This window comes from Pocillopora verrucosa, chromosome 7, assembly GCF_036669915.1.
Source record: "Pocillopora verrucosa isolate sample1 chromosome 7, ASM3666991v2, whole genome shotgun sequence".
Lineage (NCBI taxonomy): Eukaryota > Metazoa > Cnidaria > Anthozoa > Scleractinia > Pocilloporidae > Pocillopora > Pocillopora verrucosa.
The window spans coordinates 761,582-772,035 of record NC_089318.1 but is presented as its reverse complement, the minus strand read 5'-3'; the positions used below and the strand labels follow the sequence as shown (position 1 = coordinate 772,035).

Below are 10,454 nucleotides of genomic sequence, written 5' to 3'. Positions count from 1 at the left end.
AACAAGCAAGATTTTCATTGATAGATAACTCTGTAATGTATTTTTTTCGGACGACTTCTAGACGAAGTGTTAAAAAAATAAGAAATCATGTCAATAGCGTGAAAAAGTTACAAGCTTTGAGATCACCAAACTTGCCGAAACTGACGACAAGGTCCCGAAACTATCCCGAAGGAGTCCCGACATCGTCCCACGAGACTTTCAAATCTCCCGCCTTCTATGCGCGCGCATTAGCACGAGGTGAGCTCAACGTAGCCATTTGAATTGTTGAAAGTTCAGAGCCTTTTTGCTGTTTCTCTGTTACCTTGGCTCTGTTTGGGCGAACGAAAATAACAATCAAGAATGCCTGCAAGGAAACGCCAGATAAGCAAAAGAAAGGCAGAGGAGCCGGCGAAAGAAGCAGTCAACAAGAAGAAAGAGAAGCGAGGTCAGCATTTCTTACTAAACGTGCACCTATTACTTGTGTTGCCAGGATCAACCTTTGTCTGTTCCTGGTTTCGTTAATTTGATGCTTCTTTGACCTGTAGAGCTAGCTACATATCATCTGTTGGAATTTAAATAACTGAATTCAAATTGCTTTGCATTTTTAAAGCTTACACAGCATAAAGATTTCGGATCATGTTCACTGTAGGTACTCGTGACCGATATAGCGGTCGATATATCGATCGAGAGTTGGTCGATACTCGACCGATATGTCGGTCGACAGTCAGTTGACAGTCGGTCGACAGTTGGCCGACAGTTGGCCGACAGTTGGCCGACAGTCGGCCGATAGTCAGTCGATAGTCGGTCGATAGTCGGTCGATAGGTAGTCAATATAGCGACCAACTATCGGCCGAGTGTCAGTCAATATACCAACTGTGGGTGGTATATCGGTCGGTTGTCGGTCGAATATCAGTGTTGAGTATCAATCAAGTGTGTTAATTCATAATAGTAATTGTACTGAGTGGAGTGCAATTTGGGCTGAAATTATACATGTGATTTCAAATTCAAATTAGCACACAGCACGAGTTCAATTTGAAATCACAAGTATGATTTCAGACCAAAATTGCATGACACAAGGTTCAATTACCAGTTTATTACATCTATTTTGAAATCACCCAAGTACAGGACTTGGTCAGTTCAAATGTTTTATTGACGCAGTACTGAGCTGGTCTGAAATTAAATTCATGTCCATTTTTTTGGGGGGAAAAAGTAAGAGTTAAGAAACAAAAGTTGCAAAATTTGCCACATGATACTCTTTGTTTTTCATTTTCCTGCAATTTGATCAGTTACTTAAAATCTGATCGGTTATTTTGTTTTTAGTGTAGCCTCCTCATTGGCTGGGAAAAAGATGCGATCAAAAGCAAAAAATGCTTCAATTCTTTAACAAATCGCATCAATTAGAGCCAATCAGATTACGGGGACCACCAGTGATTTCAAAATGGGTGTAATAAAGCAGTCCAATGGCTTCCTTTTTAAGCAATGATGTCATCAACTAATGCTATCATGTGATGGGGGAAAATGTTTTGGTGTGGGGCTAGACAAGCAGTCTCTCTTTTGCTCAAAAATCCATAGGGAAGAATGCAAAACAAGTTAGTGTGTGTGTGTTAGTCAAGTAGTGTTACTCAAGTAGTCTGTGGACTGTGTGTTGACCATCAACCGAGAGTCTATCAACTATCAACCAATACTCGGTGAATTGTCAGCAAGGTATTGGTGAAGTATCCGCAAAGTATCAGTGAACTAAAAGCTATATCGACCAACTGTTGACTGAGTATTGATCAACAGGCAACCAATGTATCGCTCGAGATTACCAACAGTAAACAAGATCCAAAATTTCATGCGTGGCAAAAATGTATATTTTTTTTAAGTATGAGAAAAAGCACTGTATACTGAATCATACAATAGAGCCTTGGTTTTCTTTAAACCATCTTATATAGAGAGCATAAGATTTTTTTCTGTTTTTGATCACAGATATTAAAGTTATTATTATTTGAGCAATAACTCTGTTTTATTACAGAAGCTGCAAGTGTTGACCTTAGAGAAACTGGGCATGTCTTGACACTTGGGCAGGGTGATGTGGGGCAGTTGGGTTTGGGTGAAGAAATCTTGGAAAGAAAGAAACCAGCCATTGTGAAAGGACTTGATGATCTGGAAATTGTGCAAGTGGAATGTGGAGGAATGCATACTGTAGCTCTCACAAACAGTGGAAAGGTGATATCATGTTTCATGATTTATCAACAGTGCTATCCTTACCTTTTCAACCCCTATCTAATGTCTAATTCCTCCTTGCATTATCACTGCTGAATTAAACATTAGGGTAATGAGAATTGAAGAAATGATTTCTTGTCATTACTGTAGGAAATGTATAGGGAACAGTACAGAGAATATGCAAAGTGATGTAAGGGTGTTATGGGTTTAGATGGTATTTGGTGAATCGATTTCTGGGCGCTTAGGAGTAACCACTGAGGGAGTTAAACAATTAATAATGGTAATAGGACCGAGTGGAGTCCAATTTGGTCTGTAATCATACAAGTGATCAACAAAATTGGATGTCTGTGAAGCAAGAGTCCAATTTGTCAATCATGAGTATGATTACAGACAGAATTGGACGACACAAAGTCCTGTTACCAATTACTGTATTTACTTGTGTACAAGTCAAACTTGTGTATAAGTCAACCTCCATTTTCAAGGTCAAAAATCGGATTTTTCATCATTTCTAGTTAAAAAAGTAAAATGCAGACAAATAGGAATTTCCCAAAAAGATAATCTCTTATTTCTGAGAATGTATTGAAAACACGGGGAATTCAAAAGGCTGCAGAGCAAAATGTAACTGTGTGGTGTGAAGTATTTTAGCACTTGTTTATATCACCACGATTTAGACATACATGAGCACTTCGATTTATTGGAGAAGTATCTTACCATATTTTGTAATTCACATTGAAAATGAAATATTCTTGCATTTAACTAACCTTTATCTTAATGTTGAGTTTGAAAGGAGATTAAGTAGACCTAAGGAACACTGAAGAGCTTTGAAGTATCACGCGTAACAAGCAGGACCGCGTGAGACAACAGCATTTCCCGGGTCACTAGGCTACAGAAATCGTTTGATAAAAACGATAGTTCGGCACCACAGACAGCAGCAAAGCTGCAAGCAAAAATGTCTGCCCTACAATCCAAAGACACAATAGAAATCAACTCCAGTAACTTTGTGTTCAGCCACTTAAAATTTATTATTTCAAACATTTTTGTTGATGAAGAATGCACTGAAAAGTGACGAAACTCGAACACAGTTAGAACTGGTTTTATAAACTTGGTTTTTCTAACCAACCTCAGGCAATTGTTATGCTAATTTCTTGGATTGCTTGGGTCAGGTCTTTGTGTATGACTCATGTATAAGTTGAGGGTGATTTTTTGGGCTGACTTTGTGGTCATTAAAGATCAACTTATACAGGAGTAAATACGGTAATCATGACCATTACAATTTCCAAAAAAATATATATTTATGACAAACATCTCCACTAGGGACAATGTCTAAAGCAAAAAAATTGGGAAATCTCCCATTCTTTTTTTTTTTTAAAAGAGGAAGTGGTTGTTGCTATGGTTATTGTGATCAATTCTGTGATTGGTGGATTTAGCTGAGTGGACCTAGTATGATTGGCTGCTTCAACTGTGCGATTACAGGTGTCCAATTACAGGCAACTGTCCAATTACAACTGTACAAAGTGATTAGTGAAATATAAAGCAGCTGATGCACCAATCACATGTGAGGAAATTGTAATGGTTTAGCTTCCTACTACACTTCTTAATAACAACTCTGTACTCATTAACAAAGAAATGGATCATGCTGAGAGAATAATTGTACAGATCTAGAGGGTGAAAGTTTAAAAGTTAATTAATATGAGTGCTGTTTTCTTACACAGGTTTATACCTGGGGTTGTAATGATGAGGGTGCATTAGGCCGTGTTACTTCAAGTGAGAATGGTGAAGAGTTTACTGCTGGTCCAGTAAAAGATATAGAAAGTCTAAATGTTGTCATGGTGTCAGCAGGTGACAGTCATACAATGGCATTGTCCGACCAAGGAATAGTATATGGTTGGGGGACATACAGGGTAATTATCAGAAATAAATTTATTTAAATATGATTGGACCTTGATGCCCCATGAAGAAGAGTGATTGAATTAAATCAAACAAAACTTGTAAGTTGTTATTTTTTACTAAATGTTACAGTGTTACATATTCTGATGGAGGACTTTTATGAACCCAGTACTTGTAGGCAGCAAAGTTATTTGTTCATTGTTAAGCTGTTTTGTTTTTGTTGTGGGCAGTTTTAAACATGCAGGTGATCATCATCTTGAAGTTGATAAAATAGATAAACAACTGTTTCATATTTTTAAAGTTTGTTGCTTCAAGTACAAGTCTTTCATTAACTGAAGTTTCAGGTCTACATTTAACTGACATGGTCACCAATTTCCAAGCTGTTACAGGAGAAAGTCAGAGGCATTGGCTTTCCAACTTGTATGGTCTGTCTCTTTCCCTAGATGTTCCCATATTGTGTCTTGAAAAACTAATTCCTGTTTAAAAGGCTTTGTATGAGTCACTCTTGAAAGTGGAATCAACAAATCCTACTTGATGGTACTTGGGGCATTTTTCTCTGTCCCTCAATTCTATCTTTGTTGTTTTAAGTTATAACATCATGGTAATTGGCATAATGATTTGAATTCATGTGTAGGATGCAAGTGGACAAGTTGGTCTGCAGGCAGATGGTATCAAACACAAGCCTACAGTTATCCTATCCCTTAAGAGCAACCCCATTATCAAAGTAGCATCTGGGAATGACCATACAGTTGCATTGACAAAGGAAGGAAATATTTTCACTTGGGGCTGTGCAGAACAAGGCCAATTGGGAAGAATAATGGGATGCTTTACTAGCCGTGGGGGGCGTAGGGGTTTGCAGTACATCTTAAACCCAAAACAAGTTCGTGACAAGAAAAAAATGAAATTTAAAGACATTTTCTGTGGTAGCTACTCCACATTTGCTGTTTCTCAAGATGGTGGGGTATATGCATGGGGACTAAACAACTATGGGCAGCTAGGAACTGGAGATCTTGAAACTCTTTATGCTCCAACAAAGGTGGAAGCACTTACATCCTTAAACTCAGACAATGACAAGTGTGTCAGTATAGCCAGCGGTCAGCACCACACAATTGTTCTGGACTCAAGCGGCAAAGTGTATGCAATGGGAAGAGCAGAATATGGAAGACTTGGTTTGGGTGAAGATGCTAAGGAAACCACCTCCCCAGTTTTAGTTGCTGCATTAGAATGGAACCCTATTTGCAAGATTGCTTGTGGCGAAGCTGTCAGCTTGGCTGTCTCAAGCAAGGGAGATTTATATTCATGGGGTTTTGGAAGTTGCCTTCAGCTGGGTACAGGAGAGGATGAGGATGAATATTCGCCAGTGAAAGTGGAAGGGAAGAACTTGCAGTCTGAACATCATGAGGTGTTGGGGATTTCTGCTGGAGGACAGCATACAGCTTTACTAGTTAAAGACAGGAAACAATGAAATGATGCTAATTCTCTGTAAAAAACATGAATCTGTGTGGCAGATTTGAGGAATGTGGCACTGAAGTGGCACAAAAATTTAATCACCGTTATTTTCTTTGCAAAACATCTTTTTACTTTGCTTTTTCTTTTTTAGGACAAATGAGTAACCCATTAGGCAGTAGTAACTGTCTTAGTTTTGGCTAAGAGTTAATAATGTTCATTATTGAACAAGCTTAATTTGTCATTTCTCTAATTCACCTGTATCAGCAGGGTAAACTTGATTTGGATGAGATAGTGCAATAGCTTTTAATAATACTTAATAAAATAAATTCAAACAATCTGTCATACCTTCTTTTCATCTGTAACAAATAAATGACATCAAAAGAAGGCTACTGAATGAAACTCAATGATTTGTATTCTTAAATTAATTGTGCATCAAAAGGAGTTCAATATTGTTTTTTTTACTTTTTTTATTTTCTCTTTCTTTATTTCCATTTTATTTAGCTTATTTGTTATATTAAGACTGGTATTCAAATTTGTCTCTCTGAGATGCAAGTTTTAGCATTCGGTGACATTTGAGTAACTTTATTTATCCAGACATTGATGTAAGAATCAGTTCGAAAAATACCTATTTTCTGTCTTTGACAACAAGTGGAAAAGTCATTCAAAATGGTCTGACAGCTGATGGGTTTCTGCCTTGTACCTGCTCTTAGTGACAACCCTGCTTGGAAGAGAGAGGGTTAAGGAAAAAAAACATTGATTTTCAAGTCAGACTGAGCATTTTTGTGCAATGTAAATCAGCTAAGAAGGGTTTTTTGCAAACTAATGTTGGTATTCATTTTAAGCACTTTGGCATGAGAGTTTCTTCACCTGCTGGAAAGTATGAAGCATTGATCAACATGAGTTAGTCAAGTAGTCATTATTAGTGCCAGGCCCCTAACAAACCTCTCCCCAACTTGTCTCAAATCTTTGCATCTTGCAGTGATTCTAATTAGGGCCTCTTTGGAGGCTAGCTTGTACAATGTAAATTTGACTGTACAGGATGCTCAAATTTTAGGTCCTTCCCAGCCAATGAAAACCTCATGAAATGGAACTTGCTCTAAGGACTCTGACTTGGCCCCTGAACTTTACTGTCTTTGAATTGATCAATTTTCTTTTTTTTCATTACAAATCTGTTCTTTATATCCATGGACTCCCTCAGTATCTATGTAGTAGAAACAAGATGTGCTTGGCAGGTGAGGTGCAAAGACAATCTGCAGACATCTCTTGATCACAGGGTTCCTTTCCTGTGGGTTAAAATACATATGTAAGAAAACAATTTGCCTTAAGCTGGTATTTCACCATTTCAAAGACTTTGTCTCCTTTGCAGTTGTTGTTTGGTCTTGTCACAACACATGCTCTCTCTCCCCCCCCACAAAACGACTGCTGCAAAGTAGACAGAGAGAAAATTTCTCATTTTGAGGTGGTAGAAATGATTTTGAGAAAACCAAGGGCTTACACCATCATTGCGTTGTATCAGTTGCTCTGTGCGTGACAGCATCAGTCTTGTAGTTACCATACTTGACCAAGCTAGTCCAAGGGCTGGAATAACAGTTTTATTTCCAATTCTTGAGCTGATGAAAGGAAAATCAGATCATAATGAGGGAATTTTAAGATGGTAGAATTCTCCCCTTTACAGCAATAATTTAGTATTATCTCCATCTGTCTAAAGAAATTACAGTGGCATAAAAACATCACTTTTAAGAACAAAGGTCTTTTGAAGTTATTTCTATTTTTGAAATTTGGTGAAGTTGTTCAGAACAAATTTATTCAATGCAAATTTGTGAGCACTATTCTTATAAAAACCATTAGTTGGCTGAACTCGGGTCAATTGGTACATAGTTAGTAGAGGAGACTAACTCTACTAACTATGATTGGTATATTTCCATTTAATCAATGGATACAGAAAAATGCAAAGACATGATGAAATAAAGATCATACCTGTTCCCCTCAGTTTGAATTACATCAGAGACCTAAATAGAAGGAATGAAAATGATTAATTACATGAAATATGAATCACTGAATAAATATTTCATTTCCATGTTATGTCATTTCCTCTAGGATGCAACACCAAATTCTCAAGACTAGACAGCAAGAAATATGTTGTCACTAGTTAGAAGAATTTTCCTTTAAATCTGAGGGGTTTTTAAAAATGTTGACTAACTTTTCAGTAAGAGGCAAAAATGTAAGAAAAAGTATGGCTGAAATACAAACCTGGTTTACACAAACCACTGGAATAGAGTGAAGATGACTGAGTTTTTGAAGCTGTGCACCAAAAGACCTTAAAACCTTTGCCCTCTTGGAAGTTTCTCCAAGTGAATACTCCACACGAAAAAGAGCTGTAATGGAATCAATAATCACAAGCTTGATAGCTCCTCTGTTCAGCAGCAATGGCAGGCGATGTGTAATGATGTTTTGCAAGTCATCCTGTCAAATTGTGGTTCAAAACATGTACATCACAGCTTTGATTTTTTATCTTATGTGTCTAAGCTTTACGTTCCTCTTTTCACTTATGCTGTTCTCCCAAGAATTAATGCCATATGCCAAGAAGTCTCCTGTCAATGTCAGCTTTGGAGCAATTGCACATCTTCCCCTCCCCTAGCCCAACAACAGTCAACTGATAACAAGGTCAGGTTAATGTTGGGTTAGGGGAGGGGCAAGTGAGCAGCTGCTCAGACACTGACATTGATCTGAAGTCTTGCACATATCAAAAGGTGAAAAAGATCAAAGATCAAATTCTTATTACCAGAACTTACCACATCAGCTGCATGTTCAATGAAAATGTTATCGTTGAGATTCAGTTTACAACTTAGTGGATGAAGTACTTGACTCTTGGTGAAGCATTGTGTAAGCTGATGCAGTCTCTTGCTGGGGAAAACATCCTCAGTTGAAATGTAAACTGCACCTATTGTGAACAGAGATGCTGTAATGGGTAAACTTGAATTGTAACAATGAAAAATTATAATACCGGATTTCCTTGAATAAGCATGTAGGTGCTTGTTTAAAATTTCATTTTAAGGCACTCATTGGAAGGATGCTTAATTGAACGGGCGCTTCTTACTTCTCCTGTGCTGATTCTGCTTAAGCTTAAGCTTAAAAAGTTACAAAGTGATAGTGGAAAGAAGTTTTCCTTGTATTTAGAAAGTGAGGGAGGAGGAAGGGGGCCCTTATTCTAGCAGGGGGAGGTACTAGTTTGACATTATCTAGGGGCAAGGCACTTTTTTGGGGAAATATAGTAATAGCAAGGAATTCATCCTGAGCTTCTCTTAAAATTGACTGATAGAGAACTTAAGTAATGGAGTAGAATGAATTATGAGAAAGAAGGTCATCAAGAATGAAGATGAAGGGTTAAAAAATCTTGGTCACAGTTGCTGGTAAAAGAAATGTGATCATTTTTGGAAGCTAAATAATAAAAAATATTTTAGACATATTACATTGATCAAACCAAGTACTATACAGCCAACAGAACTATTAAAGGATGGACAAAAAAAAACTAACCTCCTCCAAGACCACCTTGTTCATGAGGTAACTGAACTGACAAGCAAAGTTGAAGGCAAACTTGTGTTTTACCAGAGGAGCTAACTCCTGTAATCTCTGTGATGCCTTCACTCAGGATACCCCCATGCAAGAAATCATCTAATATTTGGCACCCTAGAGACAATCTGTGTCCTTGTGAATTTTTATAAAGTGACAAAGCAGTTCTCATGGGTGGACAAGGAAGTGAAAGTGAAACAGCTTTAAGAAGAACAGAGACATCAAAGGAAGAAAGTTTTGTGACTCTTTCCAGATCTGCAGCTGACATACAGAGAATTGTGGTCTTGTTTGCTAACTTTGCTGAAATTAAAGTTGTAAACAGACCACTGTAAGTGAAAATGTCAAAATAAAAAAATAAAAAAAAAAAAGCAATACTTGTCAGACTGACTGATGAACTGATAGATTGTCTGATCAATGGACTGACAAAGTGACTAACTGATCAAGTGACTAGCTATCTGACAGGCTGATTAGCTGTCTGACAGGCTGACTAGCTGTCTGACAGGCTGATTAGCTGACTGATTGTCTAACAGTCTATCTGACTAACTGTCTGATTGACTAACTCACAAACTGTCTGACCTATTAAAAAGAAACAACAAATGAATGAATGAATGAAAGTACAAAATCAGCATACAACTTCTGCGTAATCGCAACAAAGAATTATTTTTTTCATGGTCACTTCTAATTAAAGTAGAGACTTCTCGAGCTTTGCATTGTAAAAATAGCGCTACCTCCTCTTCATACAGCCCTGGTGAAATAGGATGGTTTTCCTTGATCTAGGAAAACTAATGAAATTCACTTTTAAAAAAATCCTAATAAAGAGCTGTTCATACAATTCAATTTTAAGACCTCTTGATTTTAAGATAAGGTTACGTACTATACTAAGCAAGATAGAAAACAAAATTTCCAAATCGCTCTGGTTCTTACTCTTTTTTAGCGCTGATATTATCCGAGGATGAACATCCAGTCTTTCTATGTTATTCATTATGGATTCCTTTTCCCTTAAATTGAAATGGACTTTAGTTTGTGGGCATGGATGAAAAGCTCACATGTTTAAAACGAGCGCCTTGCCGCCATAACCTCTCGCAGGGATTTGTGGGATTGGTGTAGTTACCAGGTCCCGTTTGTTCCAAGCTTGGATGGTATCCACTGGATGAAACTCTAGACGGTGGATAAAGCTATACGTGTTATTAGGGACCTTAAGCAGTCAGGACGGCAACGCCAAGGAAGAAAATTTTCAAATTTTCCCGTCGCCGAATGAGGCAGCCGCAAAGAGTGTAACGTAAGCCGCCAAATAAAACTCAGTCGATACAAATATTTTTCAGCGCTTTTTTTTTTTATCAGACAATTATTTGATGAAGCTTAAA

At 37.5% G+C, this 10,454-nt stretch overlaps 2 protein-coding genes across 3 annotated transcripts; one reads left to right on the top strand and one right to left on the bottom strand.

Annotated features, from left to right (window-relative positions):
* Window positions 1-239: 239 nt before the first annotated feature.
* LOC131774567 (regulator of chromosome condensation-like) lies at window positions 240-5,904 on the top strand. 2 transcript variants are annotated; one of them, XM_059090618.2, is made up of 4 exons: window positions 240-424; window positions 1,994-2,187; window positions 3,897-4,085; window positions 4,706-5,904. In XM_059090618.2, exons 1-4 carry the CDS (start codon window positions 340-342, stop codon window positions 5,534-5,536), a joined length of 1,299 nt encoding a protein of 432 aa, XP_058946601.2. In that variant the 5' UTR covers window positions 240-339; the 3' UTR covers window positions 5,537-5,904. The 2 variants fall into 2 exon arrangements, with proteins under 2 accessions (XP_058946601.2, XP_066026142.1); XM_066170045.1 differs by lacking the exon at window positions 240-424 and adding an exon at window positions 1,453-1,683.
* An 89-nt stretch (window positions 5,905-5,993) lies between these two features.
* LOC131774792 (DNA repair protein XRCC3) lies at window positions 5,994-10,159 on the bottom strand. The gene is made up of 7 exons (XM_059090877.2): window positions 10,015-10,159; window positions 9,055-9,390; window positions 8,313-8,461; window positions 7,771-7,983; window positions 7,498-7,529; window positions 7,016-7,130; window positions 5,994-6,803 (listed from the first exon to the last, which is right to left on the bottom strand). The coding sequence occupies exons 1-7, from the start codon at window positions 10,070-10,072 to the stop codon at window positions 6,663-6,665; spliced, it is 1,044 nt and encodes a 347-aa protein (XP_058946860.2). The 5' UTR covers window positions 10,073-10,159; the 3' UTR covers window positions 5,994-6,662.
* Window positions 10,160-10,454: the final 295 nt, after the last annotated feature.

Bases quoted from the DNA above. Each gene is read 5' to 3' on its own strand.
- LOC131774792 (XM_059090877.2), bottom strand. From the start codon at position 10,072: ATGAATAACATAGAAAGACTGGATGTTCATCCTCGGATAATATCAGCG. The intron at 7,530-7,770 runs GTTTGTATTTCA...CCTTCTATTTAG, and splicing joins CAGTGGTTTGTGTAAACCAG to GTCTCTGATGTAATTCAAAC. The intron at 7,131-7,497 runs GTATGATCTTTA...TCCTTTCATCAG, and splicing joins ATTCAAACTGAGGGGAACAG to CTCAAGAATTGGAAATAAAA.
- LOC131774567 (XM_059090618.2), top strand. From the start codon at position 340: ATGCCTGCAAGGAAACGCCAGATAAGCAAAAGAAAGGCAGAGGAGCCG. The intron at 2,188-3,896 runs GTGATATCATGT...TTTCTTACACAG, and splicing joins CTCTCACAAACAGTGGAAAG to GTTTATACCTGGGGTTGTAA. The intron at 4,086-4,705 runs GTAATTATCAGA...ATTCATGTGTAG, and splicing joins ATGGTTGGGGGACATACAGG to GATGCAAGTGGACAAGTTGG.